Genomic DNA, 23815 nt, shown 5'->3' with positions numbered 1-23815 from the left:
ACAAACCCAGATTTAGTAAGAAAAGGCTGTTCTTGGGGAGGATTATTTCTTGCAAAAGGGCAAAGGTCTGTTGCCATAGAAAGAACAAGGCTCTGACTCTAAGATCAGCGAGTATCTCCAGAGCTAGGCAAAGAGTTTTCCTCTATAGAGAGGCATAAACACAGCTGGAAGGAGCTGCTTGGGCGGGGGAGGGGGGGGTGGACAGGAGGGCTGGAAAGGTGTGGGTCAGAGAATCATCCTCTGAGGCCTGTCTGTCTACTGGCTCAGGCTGAGGGGGGCCGTCAGTGTTTGGGGGCCTGAGGAAGGAGAGCAGCTCCACTGGTTTCCAGCGTTTTGTTCCAATTGACCATTGAGGACCAAACAGTTGAGCTAAGCTCTTATAAAAAAAAGCAGGGGAATCTGGAGGGTTTTGTCTGGCCTGCTCACAGGTGGCCCAGGGGCACCCTGACTCTTGCGTAAGCCGGTCGTCCTTTGCACTAAGTCAGTTCCTGGAGCAGACAGGAGTGGGGAAGGGTGCTGTCTCCTCAGTTTGGCTTTCCTCAAGGGTCACTGAGCTCAAACTTCCACATGGTCCCCAGATGGGCTGGGCACAGTTTGAGGCCTTAGATTCTGCAGCCTTACTAGTTAAAGGAATCCGTCAGTGATTCCCCCCACCCCCACCCCAGGCCTTGCAGTTAACACAGGCTCCTGATAAATAAACTTCTTGACTCTCTACCCAGAGTCAAAAAGGAATGTATGACCTATTCGAAACAAACAAACCAAACAGGACACTAAGAAACCAGGAAGAGAAGTGAACTGGCAGGACAGTGGTAAAGAAGATGTAAAGTCATGAATCCTTAAAAACTGAGGAAAATGGGACTTCCCGTCGTGGCTCAGAACCTCTATATGCTGACTAGTATCCATGAGGAAGCAGGTTCAATCCATAGCCTCGCTTGGTGGGTTAAGGATCTGGCGTCTAGTGATGCTGGGGCTGTGGCATGGGCTGGTGGCTACAGCTCCAATTGGACCCCTAGCCTGGGAACCTCCATATGCTGGGTGCAGCCCTAAAAAGGCAAACCCCCTCCAAAAAAAAAAAAAACTTGGGAAAACATAGGCTTGAAATGAGATTTTCCTTTTTCTACAGATGTTTGGGTAGAGGAGGAAAAATAAGGTTTTCCCTAGTTCTCCAGGTTCTTGGCTGAGACCCCTTGTAAAAAAAAAGACGGATTAACAGAGGAAACCAGAAGTTGAGTAAATGTATACTTGCCTTGCATGTGGGAGACCCGCAGGGAACCAATGCGCTCCCCCACAGGGCCCAAGTCACCCCTCAAACACCACAGACAGGACACTGGGGGCCTAGGTCCTAGGCAGCGACCAGGAAAGCACAGCAAACAAGGGTGTGGTTGTTATGCAGATTTCAGTCTCCTGTCCTTCTCCAGTGGCAAGTCTAAAGATTTAGCCACCTTTCTCTCCCTGGCATAGAGAAAGGACACCCTTACAAATGGAATTTTCCCTTATAAATGTAAATGTCTCTGAGGAAAGGGTAAACCTGTACTCTGTTTTCAGACCTTCCCCCTACCTGCAGTTTCTTAAAAATAACCAGCAGGAGATAGTCCTTACACAAAAGAGGCATGTTTTGAGGTGACAAATTTTGCTCCCCTTCATCTCTCTAAATGTAGATTCATCTTTCTTTAAATTAAAAAAGAAGCTTTCGTGAGGATCACAATGCCCGCAGCGTTCTTCTCTAGGCTCTTTACTCTTTTTTTTTTTTTCATCCACCACAGTTACCTGTAGTTATTTAAAACCCAGTGTGTTAAGTTCACAGATTCAGCTTTTATATGATCAAATGACCATCAAAAAACAAACAAAAAAATCAATAAAATAAGAAACAACACTCAAATAAACTTCAAGTTAAGTTATGCTGTCATATTTCTGCAATCACAAATATCCACAATTTGTAGTGCCTATCTTTGGACCACTCAAGATTGGGCGAGCATGCCGTTGATGCTGGCAAGTGGTTACACCAACAAAATCTTTAGGACAAGGGGGGTTTGGGCCTGGATTCCTGAGAAGGAGCACAGGAGTCTGCAGAGGTGGTTAAGAATGAAGACTGAATCTGGCTTGTTTGCAGGATGAGAGTCTCTCCTTCCAAAGGGTGGTTTTTATGTAGCTTTTTTTTTAGGGCCACATCCAAGGCTATGGAAGTTCCCAGGCTAGGAGTAGAATCAGAGCTGCAGATGCTGGCCTACAACACAGCCACAGCCACTTGGGATCCCAGCCATGTCTGCGACCTACACCCAGCTCATGGCAATGCCGGATCCTTAACCCACTGAACAAGGCTAGGGGTTGTCTCCATCCTCATGGATACTAGTTGGCGTTGTTATTGCTGAGCCATGATGAAAACTCCCAAAGGGTGGTTTTTAAATACATAAGTGTTCCTTAAGGTGTTTATTCCAAATTTAGATTTTAAAGTGAATATAAGGGCTAGAGACTCTTTAAGAGGTGGTTGGGGTGGGAGCGTCATAGGCAGTCTGACTTTGTCCGAAGCCAGCAAACCTTCCCTTAATCCAGGACCTGAGAGAGTTCAGTTTAGAGCCACTGAAGCTCAGCTCTCATCCTCCCAGGAGACTACGGACTGGGTCGCTTATCCTCCTTGATGTTACATCTAAGAGGAATGGTCTCCAGGTCCTTGAGAAAGACAGACCTGGGCTGTAAAACTGACAAGAGGCTTTTAGAAAGATTTACATACACTTCAGAGGGACAGAGCAAAAATGTACAGTGACAAGTTTTCTAAAATAAATGCTCTAAGAAAACGGAGGTCAGAGCAGAGTCTGAATGAAGCCTGGCCAGGCTGTCTGATTGTAACTGTCAGTTACCACAAAGTCCAGGGGTGACTTCTGCTAGCACTCAGTACTGGCCAGGCGACGTCAAGGCCAAACCTATATGTAATGCTTTTTGCTGTTTCCTCCTGTTGCCTGTGGTCCAAGGATGGCTAAGGTACTGACACCAGGTGTACCTGCAGACAAGAAATGGGGGCAGAGCCAGCGTCCTCAGGGTTTCCATCCAAGTGACCCCTCCTCAGGATTCAGTGGCAGAGACCTGTTCTGTAACCACCCTTGGCTGAAACAAAAGCTAGGAGATGTGATTCTTTTCCAATGTGGACATATTCCTTTCCCAAGGAAATCAGACTCTATTCTTAGGAAGTGAAGGAAGGCAGAGCTGGACGAGCAGATGCTAGGGTGCTCACTAGCCCTCCCAATCACCCTCTGCCTCTGACTCCCCTTGGAAGGGCAGTTTACACCCAGTTCGCTTGCAGCAGAAATGTCAGCTATGGAGTTCCCATCGTGGCTTAGTGGTTAACGAACCCAACTAGTATCCATAAGGGTGCAGGTTCGATCCCTGGCCTTGCTCAGTGGGTTAAGGATCCAGTGTCGCCATGAGCTGTGGTGAAGATCGCAGACGAGGCTTGGATCTTGTGTTGCTGTGACTGTGGCGTAGGCTGGTGGCTGCAGCTCTGATTAGACCCCTAGCCTAGGAACCTCCATATGCCACTGGTGCTGCCCTAAAAAGACAAAAAAAAAAAAAAGAAAAAAAAATTATCAGCTCTGATTAACTCAGAAACATTTCAGATTTCTGCATTGAATATCTCCAAAGGAGAAAATTCCCATCTATCTATCTATCTATTTATTTATTTACTTAGTGCCTTTTGTCTATTTAGGGCTGCACCCAAATCACATTGAAGTTCCTATGCTAGGGGCCGATTCAGAGCTGCAGCTGCCAGGCTTACACCACAGTCACAGCAACCCCAGATCCGAGCCTCATCTGTGACCTACACCACAGATCACAGTAACTCCAGATCTTTAACCCACTAAACAAGTCCAGGGATCGAACCTAAGTTCTCATGGATACTAGTTGGGTTCGTTAACCACTGAACCATGACAGGAACTCCCCCAGTTCATTTAAAATGTATATGCCTATAACCAGAGAATTTTAGACAGGGAAACACAAAATCTTAATAAGTCGAGTCTGTCTACTGGGAAGAAAACAACATACTATGGAAGAGCAGAAGTTTTCAGTTTTACCTGAGGACCTTACTGAGAACCATAGCCTGGAAAATGGCAGCTCTGAAGAGGGAAGGGAAGGAGCCAAGTGTAACATGAATTTTTTTTTTTTTTTTTTGGCTGGGAAATATATAGTCAAGCCTGAAAAGATTAAATCACAAAAAAACAGTCTTAAGCTCATGATTTTAATGCTTTTCTCTGTATGGGAAACTGCAAGAAATTCTTGCAGTGAAATTCTTTGAGAAGCCCACACAGGCAAAGCACAGAGAAGCTCTGCCCTGTTTTACTCCATCCTGAATCCCCCCAGGGCATCCTTCCTTTAAGGGGAGGAGGAGCAGCGTTCTTTGTTCTTTTTGTTGACAGTTCTAGTATGAAATATGTCTCAAAGCAGGGAAAAATAGTTTTTCATTACTTTCTTTTAATTATGCTGTAGAACTTCAACCATTCCTTTTATCTCTTTTGCTGGGTTAGGTTTATACTGTGTATACACAAGATTGATTCTCCCATTATTGCCTGAATTATTACATCTCTCACATAACTAGCTCAAACAAACAAAAAATGACAGCTTAGAGTCGAATCAGCTTAGATTCAGAGTACAGATCAGTATTTCATCATTCCAATTTTTGAATGTTTCATCATTATTGTCTCTGATAACATTAAGTTCTCTGTAATCTAAACACGTTGAGTTGTAATTTAAGTCAATTTGTTCAAAGTCTATCCATTTATTAGGCCAGCACTAGAATTCTGTTTCTGGGCTAAGAAGTAGGGATTACAATAAAACATGGTTTTGCATTAAACAATGTCATAAATTAGTTGAAAACTAGGTCTTTGACAACAGAATTAAGTCCAATATGAGACTTTTCCATAACTGAGGTATTTGCAGAAGCTTGAAGGAACACAAGAGAGGCAAACGCCTTCTGCTGTGTTGTGCAGTACACATAGCAAGTTGTCACTGAGAAAGTTCTGTATGGAGAGGATCTTTAGGTCCCTGTGGGAACACTCGCGGTGCTTAGAGAAATATCAACGCCACAGGTGATGGAGGAGGCGTTTAGAGATGAGCCAGTGTGGCAACGACATTCGATTGTGAAATAATTTGCATCCCACCCTAAGAAGTTGTATTTCATTCTGTAAACCCATCCATGGTTCTGGAATTCAAGGAATCCATGATTTGAATGGTAAGATCTATACCATAATGTATAGATATTATATCATAACATATATGTGTGTGCGTGAATAAATGTAAAAGTATAAAAGATATCTTTTAAAATATTTTTTCTTTTAACCTCTAATGTTGCAAATGTAACATTAGGATTACCTATAGTTTATCATCAAATCACTGATAATTCCATATTTATTACAATTTTTACAAATATCTCAAAATATTACTGTGCAATATGGTGACATTATTCAATTTGCCACCTATCATATGGTGAAATCACAACACATCTAGTAGTATACCACAAATCTAGCTTTCTTCACACTTTCATAAGTGTTTCCTTGGTAATCTTACATATTTTGTATGCATTAGCTGTAGCTTCATAGACTTCAGCAGAATGCAAAAGGAGTCCATATTAAAATGCTCATGGATGGAACAGAATAGAGAATCTGGAAATTAACCCTGACACCTATGGTCAATTAATCTTTGACAAGGGAGGCAAGAACATAAAATGGGAAAAGGAAAGTCTATTCAGCAAGCATTGCTGGGAAACCTGGACAGCTGTATGCAAAGCAATGAAACTAGAACACACCCTCACACCATGCACAAAAATAAACTCAAAATGGCTGAAAGACTTAAATATACGACAGGACACCATCAAACTCCTAGAAGAAAACATAGGCAAAACACTCTCTGACATCAACATCATGAATATTTTCTCAGGTCAGTCTCCCAAAGCAATAGAAACTAGAGCAAAAATAAACCCATGGGACCTCATCAAACTGAAAAGCTTTTGCACAGCAAAGGAAACCCAAAAGAAAACAAAAAGACAACTTACAGAATGGGAGAAAATAGTTTCAAATGATGCAACTGACAAGGGCTTAATCTCTAGAATATACAAGCAACTTATACAACTCAACAGCAAAAAAACCAATCAATCAATGGAAAAATGGGCAAAAGACCTGAATAGACATTTCTCCAAGGAAGATATACAGATGGCCAACAAACACATGAAAAAATGCTCAACATCGCTGATTATAAGAGAAATGCAAATCAAAACTACCATGAGATACCACCTCACACCAGTCAGAATGGCCATCATTAATAAATCCACAAATAACAAGTGCTGGAGGGGCTGTGGAGAAAAGGGAACCCTCCTGCACTGTTGGTGGGAATGTAAACTGGTACAGCCACTATGGAGAACAGTTTGGAGATACCTTAGAAATCTATACATAGAACTTCCATATGACCCTGCAATCCCACTCTTGGGCATCTATCCGGACAAAGCTCTACTTAAAAGAGACACATGCACCCGCATGTTCATTGCAGCACTATTCACAATAGCCAGGACATGGAAACAATCCAAATGTCCATCGACAGAGGATTGGATTCGGAAGATGTGGTATATATACACGATGGAATACTACTCAGCCATAAAAAAGGATGACATCATGCCATTTGCAGCAACATGGATGGAACTAGAGAATCTCATACTGAGTGAAATGAGTCAGAAAGACAAAGACAAATACCATATGACATCACTTATAACTGGAATCTAATATCCAGCACAAATGAACATCTCCTCAGAAAAGAAAATCAATCATGGACTTGGAGAAGAGACTTGTGGTTGCCTGATGGGAGGGGGAGGGAGTGGAGGGATCGGGAGCTTGGGCTTATCAGTCACAACGTAGAATAGATTTACAAGGAGATCCCGCTGAATAGCATTGAGAACTATGTCTAGATACTCATGTTGCAACAGAAGAAATGGTGGGGGAAAAACTGTAATTGTAATGTATACATGTAAGGATAACCTGACCCCCTCGCTGTACAGTGGGAAAATAAAATTTAATAAAAAAAAAAAAAAAAAAAAAAAAAAAAAAGATGTATTTATGCATCTTAAAAAAAAATAAAATAAAATAAAATAAAATGCTCATGGGCATCTTGGGAGCACTGGGATATGGGTTCGATCCCTGGCCCAACACGGTGGGTTAAGGATCTGGCCTTGCTGCAGCTGCAGCTTAGGTCAACCTTGCGACTCAGATCTAATCCCTGTCCTGGGAGCTCCATATGCTGTGGGGCGGCCAAAAGTGGGGTAAAAATAAAAATGAAAAAACTGTACTCCCTTCATCATCTATGTGAATGTTAAATGTGTTACTTAGAGAATTAATAAAATATTATTTATTTAAAAAATAAATTAAAAAAGTAAAATGCTCATGAGGAGTTCCTGTCTTGGTTTAGCAGAAATTAATCTGACTAGGATCCATGAGGATATGGGTTTGATCCCTGACCCTGGTCAGTGGGTTAAGGATCCTGCGTTACCATGAGCTGTAGTATAGTTCGCAGACAAGGCTCAGATCTGGTGTTGCTGTGGCTATGGTGTAGGCCGGCAGGTATAGCTCCGATTTGACCCCTTGCCTGGGAACTTATGCCACAAGCGCGGCCATAAAAAGACATAAATAAATAAATAAATAATAATTAATAAAATGCTCATGGTGGTTAATAAGAAATTATTGAAAGTTTGAAAGTGGGTGTCTAGGCCCATTCCAGCTGCTCTAACAAAGTACCGTAGACTGAGTGGCTTTGAAAAAGCAGACATGCATTGCTCATAGTCTGGAGGATATAAATCCAAGCTCAAGGTGCCGGCGATTCCACTGTCTGGTGAAGACACACCTTCTGCTTCACAGACAAAGTCTTCTTGTCTTCTTGCTGAGTCCTCCCTTGGCAGAAGGGTGAGGGGGTTCCGTGAGGTCTGTTACAGGAGCACACATCCCATTTATGTGGGCTCCGCCCTCATAACCTCATCACCTCCCAAAGGCTCCACCTCCAAAACATCACATGGTGGGCGGTCACAGATTTGACATTTGGATTTGGGGGACACAACCATTCAGTCCCTAGCAGGGAAAACTGCATTAGCCATGTGTACAATTTTAAAACTTAGTCTCCATGTACCTCACGAACTGTTACTGAGGCAGGAAACAAGTTTGGCAAAGAAGAGGGAGACTGGAGGCAAAAAAAAAAAAACAACATGTTTAAGAGATGATTTTAAAATTTGAGGCCTGGATGGTGGTGATGCTGAGCCAAAGTTCCTGGTACCTACCACTGAGGAAATCCTGAGGGCCAGGTTTGGACAGTGCTGTGGGCGGAGCGCCCCGGGATGGGGGCCTTGAGGCTGAGGCCTCAAGAACGACAGGGAGCCACTGTGTGAAGTGCAAGGGGATGTGTCAGGTGGAGAGAAGCTGGGTATCTGAAGGACAAAGAGGACAGAGCTGAAGTGCTGGGAGGAGCAGGCCTAAGAGGCTGCTGGATGGAGACAGTGGAAACTGGGTGGTGACACATTCAGGTTTTTTTCCAGGTGAGATGTAAAGCCATTGAAGGATTCAAAGTGGAAGATAAAGCCCTGCAGTGCAGAGAAAGGATTGTTGGGGAGGTAGTGGGGGGTGGGTAGAAAGCAGTCCAGCCACAGAGAAGCGCCAGGTTGGTGGCAGGTCTCAGCTTCTAGGCACTTCTCTTATCTCTCACTGTGTCCCCTCACCTGGCTCTTTGCTCAGCTGGGCTGTGAATAGTGTTTATTGGGAGCTTATGCTTCTCTTTCATGTTTCTGTACATCTGGTCTCTCCCTCTTGCTTATTCCTATTGCAGGGTATTCTCTTAAAATAGGAACATTTCTTTTGTGACCATCATTTTAAACTTGGTATTACCTGGTAATCTCCATGTTTAACTGGCATGATCTTAATATCTGAGTCAGTAAGAAAGATATAACATAATTATATCTCTCACATTGTAAACTGCCCATTAAGTGGTCTCTCTCAGTTGATCTCAAGAACTTTTGAGGTGCCTTCCCCATTGTGAATGTTCTTAATACTGTATTCAAAAATTTAACTTTTCTTTCTTCATTGACGTTGCAAAAGTCAAATACAGATTTTCACACTAGTATTGCTTATCGTGAGGTTTTCAAACTAGATTTTATCTTACATAACTTCAAACATGCATAGTTCAAAAAATGTGTTTTAGACAAAAAAAAAAAAGGAGTTCCTGTCGTTGCTCAGCATTAGCGAACCTGGCTAGCATCCATGAGGATGCAGGTTCCATCCCTGGCCTCACCTAGTGGGTTAAGGATCTTGTGTTGCAGTGAGTTGTGGTGTAGCTCACAGATGCGGCTCAGATCTCGTGTTGCTGTGGCTGTGGCATAGGCCGGTGGCTTCAGCTCCAATTGGACCCCTAGCCGGGGAACTTTCCTATGCCTTGGGTGCGGCCCTAAAAAACACAAAGGAAAAAAAAAAAAGTCTTTTGTTTACTTTCCCTGAATAATTTCCAGATAGGGTTCCTAAGACTATATCTATGTAGCTTCAAAAGCTACCAATTAGTTTATTCCAAAAATAAAGGCAGAAGAAAGAGAGAGAGAGAGAAAGAAAGGAAGGGGGGAGGGGGGTGGGAAGGAGGGAAAAAGGAAGAGAGGGAAAGAAAGAAAACAATACCACAAAAAGTCTGTGTCGGAAACCTCTAGACTAGAGGACATAAAAAATGCTGTGCTTGGTTTGCAAAATATTAATATTTTTTAAATTGTCAATATTTAGAACTGGATTTCACATAATATGTGAAAGACCCATAGACGCACTTTCCCTTTTCCTCTTGCAATGTCAGAGCGGGAACATTTGGCCAACATCAACACAAGGGCGCAGTCAGTCCCTGAAGTGTCAGAGTGACAGCCCTTTCAGGGTCTGGAGACGCTGACTTCACAGTCTCCTCTAGCCACCAGCAGGGTTTGGTCCTGATGTGTTGTCTGCTTGGCCTGCAGGCATTTGAATTTGTGAGTCCTCATTTAGGTCAAACATCTGGTGGGTTGAGTGGATGTTTTATTTACTTGACACCTAACTCTAAGTTTAAGTATCCACATTAAAAAAAATCCCGAAGCAACCCCTAAGCAATATATGTTTTTATTACAGGTAATTCATTTGCTATAATTGAGAGATATAAAAATAAATTAACTAAAAAGGAATAAGAACACGAATATGAGGTGTTCTCATTTCTTCTAGGGTTATCTTATCTGACAGGGATGAAACTTAATTAGGTAGTTTGTCAGTTTATAAAATTTATAAGTTGGCTAAATGACACAACTCTGATGTGTATGTCACATCAAAATTCCTGGGTTCCACTTGAGATTTATAAGTTAAGCTTATGATTAATAACTCATAAGAAGATGCATAAATCATGCAACTAATTCTTGTCATTCTCAGTGATGTCTGTGTTGTACCCCCTTATTCCTAAGCCTCCTCATTTATTTATGACTATATAAAGGTCAAAAATGTTACTGGTAGACGTAGCTGTCTTGAAGTTAAATGACTTGCACATAACTTGAGAAATGAAAGATGAACTGTGTTAAATAAAATTGAGTTCCTGTATCCTGCTTCCAAGTCAAAAACTGGAAGATGGGTGACAGCATGAAGATATTTATCAACTAATTAGTTATCAGTCAGAAAATAGAATAGATATTAAAAAGATGACTACAGGATCCCGTTGGGTGTCACATCAAGCACCTGTAATTTAAACACGATGCAAATACCACTTGAGATTGATAGATGTAATAGTTATTTTCCCAGATGCAAACAAAGGCTTCTCCCATGAAAGAAAAAATCCTGTGCGTTATCTTACTATTGTGGTATTAGGATGGGCTTATTAGTACTGTGGGTTTTTTCATAATACTTGTGAAGTGTTGCCGTATTAAGATTTTAGTCACTTTCTTTTCCTTTTGGTTTTTGTGGTCTGACATGTGGAGAAGTTGAATATTTATCTTCCTTCTTTCCTTTTTACCCTGTTTCTGTCCTCCTTTTCTTCTTCCTTTCTTCTCTCCTCTTCTTTCTTTCTTACTTTATCTTTTTTACATTATAAAGCATAATCGTTGAACACTAAAAAACTGAAAGATAATTTTAAATGCTTTAGCCGTAGGTGGTAAAAATGTCCCTTTCCCTTTTGCTGTATGTGCTAAGCACCTTAAAAAAACCCAAAATAATAGGATATGTTAAATCTGCTTTGTCATGTCTATAACCACAAAACCATTGCATTTTTTAGTGAATTGAATCTGTGAGAAAATATACTAGAGTTTGTGGATACCTCTTTAGGAGGAAAAAGTAATTAAAGCACCTTATGTGCAGTGAGCAACAGAAGAGTTGGTTCTTACTGGTTGTAGAAGCATCCTAACTCTTCTTTACAGACACAGCCATGATTTATACATGAAATTGATATGCCTCTAAGATTGTTACTCTTTTTTTCTGATATTCTGAACTACTGAGTTCGCTAGAGGAACAAGGGCAGGGAGCTTCTGTGCCTTTCCTCCACCTGTGTGAGGGAATCAAGCTCTCCACATGAGGCTCTTTAGAAAGAAGCCTATTTCACATAAAAATGCTTACAACAGCGGGCAACATGGAGTTGTATCGATTCCCATCTGGTCCAGGGCATCCTTTTCTGAGATGGAAAAGTGCCTGCCATGGTGGTTCGCAGACTAGACTCTTTGAGACAAGGCCCAAATCTTAAACGTTGCCCAGTTTCCTCCCTGCGGTCATGTGGATTTGCTTTTCCCTTTATGGATTTGCTGAAAGTAAAAGAACAATTTCAACCACTTTCTCCCTGAACAGAGCGGTTCCTCTGAGTCAAAGGTGCACTTGGATGGGCACTAGCTGAGCCTGAGGTGACGGCGCCTTCTTGGGCCCACAACACAGCTGGGACCCACCACAGACCTTCTTAATCAGGCCTCCCTGAGCTTCCAAACCATGAAGGTGCAGGTTCGGGGTCCTTGAGTCTGAAACCTTAGCAAGACCAGGATTCCTCTGGGTGGAAATAAAGTTTCTCTGCCATGTACAGGCTATTATATGAAACTACTACTGGGCACTTACGCCTTGGCCGGTTGAGTCAGGAGACGCAGTCGTAGCGGCAGTTATGAACCAGCAGTTTGGGGAGCCGTTCTCCAGAAGGGCCTTTGGGCAGCTGGAAGCACAACATTGGTGCAGCCTTAACTGTGGGTAGACATTGTCAGCAGGATTGGGAATCAGGGAGCTCATGTGACCAATAAAAACATTTAGGTAGATGATCTATCTTAACAGTGAGAATTTGGGATTCTATCCTCATTTCAGAGGGAGGTGATGTGTCATCCTAGTCCTAACAGCCCAGCCGGGAAACTGGAGGGCTGATGTGCTCATGAGTTTGAAAAATTCTGTGGACCACAGTGCAAGCCTTAGCCACTTCTGGAAGCAGGTTAATCTTTTCATTGAGAGGAAGCTGAGGACCTGAAAGGGGCTTTTTTTTTTTTTTTTTAATCTTATAATGATTTTTATTTTTTCCATTATTGCTGGTTTACAATGTTCTGTCAATTTTCCGCTGCACAGCATGGTGACCCAGTTACACATACATGTATACATTTTTTTTTCCTCACATTATCATGCTCCATCATAAGTGACTAGATATAGTTCCCAGTGCTATACAGAAGGATCTCATTGCTTATCCATTCTAAAGGCAATAGTTTGCATCTATTAACCCAAAATTTTCAATTGAAAGGTACTTTAAAGTCACATTCCCTGTAGACCTTGATGAAATCTACATCCTCTTTTCCCTCAAGGAGGCTATTTTCTTAAAGTATTTTATATTCACAGAATTAAAAATAGCTTCTCCCTCTCTGATCTGCCTCAGTCATTGAAGTGGCTCAAGTTCTGTATCTTGAGGAATGAAATGTATTTTAATCATAGAAACCAGAATTTCTTCTAGTCAAGATTTTGCCCTATTGAGCTAATATATACCAGCCATGGTTCACTGCATTTATCATGGCAGTTAATTCCTGTGGCTAAGATAGGTGTATGCATTCTCCTTCGGTAAATGAAGAAATCAGCCTCCTGGAGTGTAAGTGATGTGGCCAGCATCCCAGGTCCATCAGGTGGTCCAGCTCTTCCCAGGCTCCCTTCCAGGGCCTAGATTGTTTTACGGAACAACCACAGGGCTCTTGCACGTACTTCAGAAAACTGTTTCTTTGTTGGTTGATGTTTCTCTTTCTAATTCAACTTTTCAATGATAGGTCGTACCACAGATCTTTAAGAACTTCTGGATGAGCCTCAGAAAGTCTTTAAAGTTGTCAAAGATAGAAGTTGCATGAAAATATATGACATGTAGGAGCCACTTGATGGCCTTCAGCTGAAACAGAATTTGTTTGAAAATCATGGCTTTTACCTCTCTTTACACTAGCCATGACTTCTTTTTTATCAAATTCCAAGAAAGAGGTCTTTTCTTTTTCTCTCTTAGTTGATTTTTTCTCAAATTACAATATTTTATATTATTAAAATGGGCTTATGGGACTTAATGATCATGAGTGCTGAGTATAGAACCACCAAGCTAGGCCTGAGTGAGGATTCTGCCGCTGGTTCAGCTAGTCTTCACTCTCAAGCCTAGACATCATCACCTGAATGAAAGTCCCACTTTTGAAACCTGGCACAACAAAGCATCACAGATACTCAGAGGTACAAGTACCCAGAAATGCAGGTAATACTGCTACACAGTGCTAAACAAGACACAATGGGAATCATTCAAAACTCATCTGTTTTAGCATATTACAGAATTTGTTTTTGTTTTTTCTCTTTAGGGCCACACCTGTGGCATATGGATATTCCCAGGCTAGGGTCAAATCGGAGCTACAGCTGCCAGCCTATGCCGCAGCCACAGCAATTCGGGATTCAAGCCATAACCACAAATTACACTGCAGTTCTCAGCAACACTGGTTATTAACCCACTGAACAAGGCCAGGGATTGAACCTACATCTTCATGGACACTTAACCCACAGAGCCATGGCAGGAACTCCCAAAATTGTCTAATTTCAAGATTGAAAAGAGAGAGAGGGAAAAAGAGAGAACTCTCTCTTTTCAATCCCTATATAGGACAATTATGTTGGTACCATTGAGAAAAGAAAAAAAAAAATTTTTTTTTTCTTCTCATCAAGGTTAACCCAGATTTGTTGGACTTAGAAAGGCAAACTTGAAATTTCCATCTCTGTCCCTCTCACAGTGGTGAAATAATGGGTAGAAGCCGGCAAGCCTCATACAGCCCTAAAGAGAGCTTGAATATCATTCTTAAATTATCACAAACCACATGATGTGTGTGGTGAAATTTGTGTGACATGCTGTTAGCATGTGTGATGAAGGTGTGTGAGTCTGTGGGTGTGTGTGTCTTCATGTGCCAGTTCTTTGGGAATCTCTCACCTCCTTTATAAGCACACTGGGCTAAGTGCTGCATGTGCTGGTACCCAGGGGCCCCGCCAGAGCAGGAGCAGAATCTCCCATGGACCACTGGGCAAGGCTGAACATGGTTCCATTTGATTTCCATTCCATGGAAACTGGCAATCCATTTTTTATGGTTTTTTATTCTGAACTTTTTATCAGCAGCTCTATTTGCTGTATTAGAAGACTCATTTCTCCAACAGAGCTTATTGTATTTCAAGCAAAACAAGAATGAGAGCAAGCTACTGATTTCAGTGGAAAAGAGTGTATGTAATAAGGAAGGAAATTGTTTGATAGTTGAAACGCAGCATGGAATTCTCTGTTCTTTTTCTGAGTGAGGGTCTATAAGGTAATTTTAGACTCAAGCAGCAGTATTTCGAGGAGGAAAACTGTGCTGTGGATATTTGTGAGGCCAACTGGCTTGGCTTTCAGGAAAAGTCTGTTCATGGGCTCCAGGGTGGGGCAGCCCATGGGAGAGGTGGAAGGCCTTGCCGCATGTTTGCCAGGTGGGCTAGGGAAGGGCATGTTAAGGGAAAGGAGAAAAGGGGCATGTTAAGTGCACGTGTTCATTATACGCAGTGTTCATTAAATGCAAATTATTCTAATTCTACTACTAATAGTAACTGTTTGACTTAGGATGGTAATGGCCAACTTGATAAAGACATTTTTTAAAACTTAAGTCCAGGAATTCCCATTGTGGTGCAGCGGAAACGAATCTGACTAGGAACCATGAGGTTGAGGGTTTGATCCCTGGTCTCATTCAGTGGGTTAAGGATTTGGAGTTGCCATGAGCTGTGGTGTAGGTCACAGACTCGGCTTGGATCCCACTTTCTCTGGCTGTGGTGTAGGCCAGCACTATAGCTCCAATTAGACCCCTAGCCTGGGAACCTCCATATGCCGACAGTGAGGTCCTAAAAAGACAAAAGACAAAAAACAAACAAACAAACAAAAAACTCATGTCCAAAAAAAGTTCATCCTCAGAAGTTGTATGTCATCATATTTCTCCTCAAAGGCCCAGACTAATTTAACTTCTCAGTTACAAGCTTGATTCTGTCTGTTTCAGCCTATGAACTACAGAACTGCCCGGACCCACCTCCTTTTCAGAATGGGTACATGATCAACTCCGACTACAGTGTGGGACAGTCCATATCTTTCGAGTGTTATCCTGGGTACATTTTAATCGGCCACCCAGTCCTCACCTGTCAGCATGGGATCAACAGAAACTGGAACTACCCTTTCCCAAGATGTGATGGTAGGTTAATCACTTTTCCTGGAAGCAATTTAATTTTTCATGTGCATAACGGCATCCTAAATATTAAATGAATGTACTCAAGAATTCATTAATCTATTCAACAAATTTTTATTGGGAATCTGTTATATTAAACTCATTCTACTTATTATTCCAGGAATGTATCATATGCCAATAAGTTAAAAAAGATGAATAATCCTTGCCCTCAAGGAAATTATAAGCATAACGAAATAGTAAACCAATATTTCTCATGTAAAATCAGGCACAAGGATGGTTTTGATGAATTTCGGGTACAACAGATGGTGTTTGCTTGGGAAGTGTTTGATTGGGAAACCTTCGTGGTTAGAATGGCGTTTAGCTTTACAGTGTGGTTCTGTCAAATTGGTGGCGAAGAGGGGAAAAAAGTGCTTATTAATTTTACCCTAGACATTTTTTATTGTTTAACTTACAATAATAACATATTGATTTTGTATTTCAGAAAAATACACCAACTTCGTGTTTTTTAATTATAGTTGATTTACAATGTTGTGTTAATTTCTGCTCTATAGCAAAGCGATTCAGTTCTAAGTATGTGTGTATATATATATATACTCTTTTTTACATATATCCTTTTCCATTATGGTTTTTTACAGGATACTGAATATAGTTCTCTGTGCTATAAGCAGGACCTTGTTTATCCCCTCCATGTACAGCAGCTTATACCTGCTAACACCAGCCTCCTCTCCATCCCTCCCTCTGACCTCATGTTTGTAATTGGCCTTGAAGGACAGGTACTGTTTGGCTACTGAGAGACAAAGGCCGTTCCTAGATAGAAGTGTGAGCCCAGAGACAGGAAAAAATAAAGCAGCGCCTGAGAGTCAGGGTCTTTGGGAGACACTGGAATCAGGTTGATGGGAGGGGGGCTGGGAAGGTCTGGATCCTGTGAAGAGCCCTAGTCTGAGCAGAAATTACTTCTTTAAAGCTTCTGTTTGGCTATCTAACTTTTACGAAGACTTTGAATTTTTTACAGTACAAAGTTAAATAGATCAAGTACTTTGTTTATGAAGAATGCATATGAAACAGAAAAGTTACTGTATACCTAACATTATAAATACAGAACGTCTGAGTGAAAAAATAATGAAATTGCCAACTCTGTGGGCTTTTGAAATGCTAAGTACTTACACCCAGGGGAAAGGGGGAAAGGCATCTGGCTGTGCTTGAATTTCTCCTGAAGAAGTTTTAAAAAAAAGCAAATCAGGAGACTTTTTAAATCATATTTTTCACCTGTACTTTTCCCTTCCATATCTTTATAAAAAACAGCTATAAAAGCAAAACATTAGCTGTATTTTTTTAAATATAGTTATTTTAGTTGACTACAAACTTACTAACAAAGAACAGCATTTTAAAATTATTTTATAAAACTAAGAATAGCAGTGGCATATCTGGTATGTTTAATTAAAGCGCCTAAAAAGCCCTTTCATACTACTCTCCATTTAAAAATTCATATATTTATATGTATAAATTACTTTGAATTGTCAGGATTAAAACCCCTCTATCTGCAATTTTCACCTGAATCCTTTGAATTCATATGTAAATAGGAGACTCCTTAGCTTGATATAAAAAAATAGAACTAAGTATTTAATTAGATTTTGTTGCTTTTTCAAGTCCAACTTTCCAACTTGGAAATAACTGCTGGATTAGAATTATTTTGTCAGTGTGAAAATATCAAAATGCATCTTTTTGATGATATATGATATGTGATACTACCTAGAATTGGTCAAACTGTGAAGCTAAAATCCTTCAGACACCCAAGACCACCCAAGACTCTGGGTACCTGTGAGAGCTTCAGGGTGGCTCCCAAGGCACCCTTAGGTTGGATAGTTCACTAGTAAGACTCACAGAACACAAAAAGCTGCTCTACTCTCTATTGTGGTTTATAACAAGGAAGAGACACTGAAATCATCCAAGGGAGAGATGTACCAGGTAGAATGTGGGGACATGTCACTCTCAGAAATGACATGTGACAGTAGGCTCAGAGAAGTCCGACCTTGGCCTCAGTGTCGGAGTTTTATTGGGCATGACTGATGAATTGCTTGTTAGTGTTGGGTATCAGCTTTCAGACCAACTGATATCTTGGGACCGGAAGCCCCTCGCCCTCATCCTGGACTACTGGGTATGGCCAACCCCCCAGGTGAAACAAAGACACTCCTATCAGGTAGGGCAAAAAGTACCTTCCAGAATCAAGGGCAAATGCCACAGCTCTCTTTAGGCAGTGTACATACAGATATAGCTTGAGAATGTTCTCTCGTTGGCTATGCTTCAAATAGCCACCCTTTCTCCAAAGCTTAACTATTTTGTTTTGTTTTGTTTTGTTTTGTTTTTTGCTTTTTAGGGCTGCACTCGCGGCATATGGAGGTTCCCAGGACAAGGGTCCAATCTGAGCTGTAGCTGCTGGCCTGCACCACAGCCACGTCAAGGCTGGATCTGAGCCACATCTGCAACCTGTACCACAGATCACGACAATGCCAGATCCTTAACCCACTGAGCAAGGTCAGGGATTGAACCAGTGTCCTTATGGATTCTAGTCAGATTCGTTAACTGCTAAGCCACAAAGGGAACTACAATTCTTCATGCTGAACTTAGGGATTTATGAAGAGTTACATGCAGTACTCACACTTGTGACACTTCTGGCCAGCAATGTGCAGGCTTTTCCTACACAAGCAATTCTGTGACACCACCTGGTGTCCCCCTGGTGATGGCCTCAGATCCCCAGGTTAAGGACTCAGTCCCACAAAACTGCCCCTAGCTCCCTGCCCCAACTTGAAATGCAGATGGCAAGTCCAGGTTGTCACCTTCTGATAGACTGGAGATTTCCACACTCCTTCTTCCTGTTGGATTAATTTTCTGGAGCCACTCAACATTTTACTTACTAGACTACCAGATTATTACAAAGAATACAGCTCAGGAAAGGCCAGATGGAAGAGATGCACAGGGCTGGGTGCATGGCGGGGAGGGGGGAGAGCCTCTGTTAGAATGTGTTTTCGCAAGAAAATAAGATCATTTATCTTGTCCTTTAAGAGGTGGGCGCCATGCTTTTTGTTTGTTTTGATTTTTTCCCCTCAATGGGAAGGGGGCTGCTCTTTGTAAGCAGTTGTACAATTATAAGATGCAACTTAAAAAGTAAAATGTTAAAGGGAAGTCAGAATTATAAATCAATAAATAACCTCAAGTCCCAAGAAAGGAATGTCAGCACTTTTATTATTGAAGTGTTTTCTGTTCATCGTCTCACCCATTTTCAATCCCTCAATTATTTGTGCCTGTGATTTATCGAGATCTGAGCCAGATAAGTGATTAATGGAAGGGAGCTGGGAGGGGGTGAGGACATGGTCCCTGACTTCTAGCCCCTGACAGTCTAAAGTTGAAGAATAGCTGGCCCTGAACTGTAACCCAGATAAGTGAACTGACCACAGTCATCTAGAGCCCAGTCCACCAGGAGAGAATTTCAGGAGGTGGTGACATGTGAGTTGAGTTTTGAAGGAAGAGACCAGTTCACCTGGCAGCAAGGGAGGAAAAAAGCACGAGAGCTTTTCCTTCAGGGTGGATGAGGGCATGACCTTTGCATCTGAGAAAAAGTATGGCATCTCCAGGGGACACCAGGCAGCTTGTTGTGACTATGACATAGTTTCTGGCCCTATTTTACAGATTATAAGTGTCTGTATACTTTGTTTTGCTAGGTTATAGGTCAAGGTCTGTCTGACTCCAAACCCTACTTACAATTACGTTTTAAAATTTGTAAAATGTTCTCCACAGCCCCTTCTAATGAATTTATCCAAAACTCAGACTGGATTCAACCTACTTTATACTGGTACATTTTCTGTCTCCTTCGAAATCAGTGTGTGTCTGTACAGTTAATTTGGCAATGTGTCATACACTGCTCTATAGTATTTCATCAGTCATTATTTTGATTTTTTTTTTTTTGTCTTTTTAGGGCCACACCCATGGCATATGGAGGTTCCCAGGCTAGGGGTAGAATTGGAGCTGTAGCTGCCAGCCTACACCACAGCCACAGCAATACAGGATCCAAGCCACATTGGCAAACTACACCACAGCTCACGGCAATGCTGGACACTTAGCCCACTGAGCAAGGCCAGGAATTGAACCTGTGTCCTCGTGAATGCTAGTCAGATTCGTTTCTGCTGAGCCATAAGGGGAACTCCCTGAATTTTTAAAAAATGTATTTTGGTTCATTCATCTGTCAATGGGCATTTGGGCCAAAATACTTTTTTTTAAAAAATTCAAAAACTTTTTAAAATAATGACTTATGTGGTATATGTATGCAATGGAATCCTACTCCGCCATAAAAAACAATGAAATAATGCCATTTGCAGCAACATGGATGCAACCAGAAATTCTCATACTAAGTGAACTAAGTGAGAAAGAGAAAGAAAAAAATACCATATGATATTACTTATATGTAAATCTAAAATGTGGCACAAATGAACCAATCTACAAAACAGAAACAGGTCATGGACATAGAGAACAGACTTGTGGATCAAAAAATTAATCCAACAGGAAGAAGGAGTTGTGGAAATCTCCAGGCAGGAAGGGTGAGGGAGTAGGATGGATGGGGAGTTTGGGGTTAGTAGATGCAAACTATTCCATTTAGAATGGAGAAGCAATGAGGTCCTACCATCCAGCACAGGGATCTACTTTGAATCTCTTGGGTTAGAACATCGTGGAAGATAGTATAAAAAAAGAATACACACACACACACACACATATATGTATGTATGACCGGGTCACTTTGCTATACAGCAGAAATTGAAGGAACATTGTAAATCAACTATACTTTTTTTTTTGTCTTTTTTGGATCACACCTGAACCATATGGAAGTTCCCAAGATAGGCATCAAATTGGAATTATACCTACAGGGCCTATGCCACAGCAAATCATCATAGGATCTGAGGCATGTCTGTGACCTACACCACAGCTCATGGCCATGCCAGATCCTTAACCCACTGAGCAAGGCCAAGGATCAAACCCACATCCTCATGGATGCTAGTTGGGTTCCTTACTGCTGAGCCACAACAGGAACTCCCGTATTGAAATCGTGTACTTTTTTTTTTTTCCAACTTTCTAATTTTAATCTTAAAACATAAAGTATACCATAAGTAATACGGAAGAAGAACAGGAGCAAAGATCCAAAGGCAAATCCTGAGAGGATAAGGAGAGTAAATTTCGGGAGGGGGAGCAGGTGGATGGGGTTTTTGGGGAGCTGATGGAAGTTCCCAAGATAGGCATCAAATGGAATGTATGGGAGGGCACTTGCAGGGGCAGAGGGGACTTTGGGGAAGGTGGTTTTGGAAATTGGCCTGGGACTTGCTAGAGCCAGCACAGGACCTACTCTAGGGGGTGCTGGAGCAATCAGTGCAGGCTCTCCCTGCAGGGCTGCTGAGTTCTTCTGTGGCCCTTGGAATCCTGCAGGAGCTGGTGCAACATTTCCCTCTAACGGAGGTAAACACACATCAATGTCTGGGGCTACTGCCAGAGTGACTGCAGGTTCTCCTTGCAGGGCTGGTGAGTCCTCATGTGGACCCAAGCCTCCTGCAGGAGCAGCTGCAGGTTCTCCCTGCCCATGTGGTGAGTCCTCATGTGGACTTGGGCCTCCTGCAGGAGCAGCTGCAGGTTTTCCCTGCCTGGGTTGTGCCTTGGCCTCTGGTTCCAGGTCTCCTGCTGGAGCTTCAGGCTGGGCCTCAGGGGAGGCCAGGCCGTCCAGTGGACTCAGGTACTGGTGGACTTTGTCCTCCATGCCAGAGCCAGATGTGCTGAGCTTCCCCTGAGCCTGGGAGTGGACCCCAAGGACTGGCCTGGGTAGAGTTTCATCTGGAGGCCTTCTGCTTTCCTCATCCAGCTCCTGGCAGGTCTCAGGCGGGGGCTCTCTGGGCCCCTGTGGGCAAAAACCCATAGGCGTCTGCCTTGAGTTCTCATCCATTTTCTGCTGGTTTTGCAGATATTTTCTCTGCTGCGTTCTCAGCCTCGGGAGAATGGGACACAGCAGAGCAAGTCCATCCCTTTTCTGTCCTCTCCTAGAGAAGTGGGTGCCTGGCTACCCACGTTCCAAGTTCTGTTGCGCTGTATTGCCAGGGAAGTGAGGTCACTTCCTGGGGTCTGCTCAGCCAGCCTTCTTCCTTCCATGAAGTTTCCCAAGGATACCTCTAGGCTTCTACGGCTCGCCCTCACCCCCACCCTACAACCCCATGTTCTAATTCTATGAAAAATATTCTTGGAAATTGATAAGGATTGCATTGAATCTATTGATTGCCTTGGGTAGTATGGTCATTTTGATAATATTGACTCTTCCAGTCCAAGAGCATGGTATGTCTTTCCATCTGTTTGTGTCATCTTTGATTTCTTTCATCAGCATCTTATAATTTTCAGAGTACAGGTCTTTTGTCTTTTTAGGTAGGTTTATTCCTAAGTATTTTATTCTTTTTAATGTGATGGTAAATGGGGTTGCTTCCCTCATTTCTCTTTCTGATCTTTTGTTATTAGTATATAGAAATGCATTTGATTTCTGTGTGTTAATTTTGTATCCTGCAACTGCCAAATTCATTGATGGGCTCTAACAGTTTTCTGGTGCAGTCCTTAGGATTCTCTAGGTATAGTATCATGTCATCTGCAAATAGTATAGTTTTACTTCTTCCTTTCCAATTTGGATTCCTTTTATTTCTTTTTCTTCTCTGATTGCTGTGGCAAGGACTTCTAAAACTATGTTGAATAGTAGTGGTGAGAGCGGACATCCTTGTCTTGTTCCTGATCTCAGCAGGAATTCTTTCAGCTTTTCACCTTTGAGAATGATGTTAGCTCTGGGTTTGTCATATGTAGCCTTTATTATGTTGAGGTGGTTTCCTTCTATGCCCACTTTCTGAAGGGTTTTTATCAGAAATGGGTGTTGGATTTTTTTCAGTCTTTTTCTGTATCTATTGAGAGGATCATATGGTTTTTATTCTTTAGTGTTAATGTGGTGTATCACACTGATTGATTTGTGGATATTGAAGAATCCTTGCATCCCTGGGATAAATTCCACTTGATCATGATGTACAATCCTTTTAATATATTGATGGATTCAGTTTGCTAGTATTTTGTTGAGGATTTTTGCATCTATGTTCATTAGTGAAATTGGCCTGTGATTTTCTTTCTTTCTTTTTTTTTTTTTGTGGTATCTTTGTCTGGTTTTGGTATCAGGGTGATGGTGGCCTCATAGAATGAGTTTAGGCATGTTCCTTCCTCTGCAATTTTTTGGAATAGTTTCAGAAGGATAGGTGTTCTGTTCTCTCTCTAGCTGCTTTAGATGTAAAGTTAGGTTGTTTATTTGAGCTTTTTTCTTGTTTCTGAGGTGGGCTTGTATTGCTATAAACTCCCCTCTTAGAACTGCTTTCGCTGCATCCCATTAGTTTTGGAGTGTCATATCTTTGTTGTCATTTGCTTCTAGGTATTTTTTACTTTCCTCTTTGATTTCTTCAGTGATCCATTGGTTGTTTAGTAGCATGTTCTTTGGTCTCCACGTGTTTGTGTTTTTTTGCAGTTTTTTCATGTTGTTGATTTCTACTTGTATACCGTTGTGGTCAGAAAAGATGCTTGATATGATTTCAATTTACTTAAAGTTATTGAGGCTTGATTTGTGTCCCAGAATTAGATCAATCTTAGAGAATGTTCCATGTGCACTTGAGAAGAATGTGTATTCTGTTGCTTTTGGATGGAATGTCCTATAAATATCCATGAAGTCCATCTGTTCTAATGCTTCATTCAGGGCCTGTATCTCCTTATCGATTTTCTGTCTGGATGATCTGTCCATTGCTCTAAGTGGGGTGTTAAAGTCCCCCACTATTATTGTGTTATTGTCAATTTCTCCTTTTAAGGTTGTTAGCATTGCCTTATATATTGTGGTGATCCTATGTTGAGTGCATACATACTTAGAATTGTTGTATCTTCTTGGATTGATCCTGTGATCATTATGTAATGCCCTTCCTTGTCTCTTAAAATATTCTTTAAGTCTATATTGTTTGATTTGAGTCTTGCTACTCCAGCTTTCTTTTGATTCTTGTTTGCATGGATTATTTTCTTCTATCCTCTCACTTTCAA

The 23815-nt window shown here is 41.7% G+C and overlaps 1 protein-coding gene across 1 annotated transcript in view; it reads left to right on the top strand.

The window, feature by feature from the left end:
• Positions 1-23815, top strand: part of CSMD1 (CUB and Sushi multiple domains 1) — a 1882041-nt gene that overhangs the window by 1720744 nt on the left and 137482 nt on the right. Inside the window, 1 exon segment of the mRNA XM_021075826.1 lies at positions 15509-15697. Coding sequence (XP_020931485.1) covers positions 15509-15697 — 189 coding nt within the window.

The sequence above is a fragment of the Sus scrofa genome, chromosome 15, assembly GCF_000003025.6.
Source record: "Sus scrofa isolate TJ Tabasco breed Duroc chromosome 15, Sscrofa11.1, whole genome shotgun sequence".
In the NCBI taxonomy this organism is placed as follows: domain Eukaryota; kingdom Metazoa; phylum Chordata; class Mammalia; order Artiodactyla; family Suidae; genus Sus; species Sus scrofa.
Note: the sequence above shows the minus strand (reverse complement) of the source record. Positions and strands in the feature narration are given on the sequence as shown.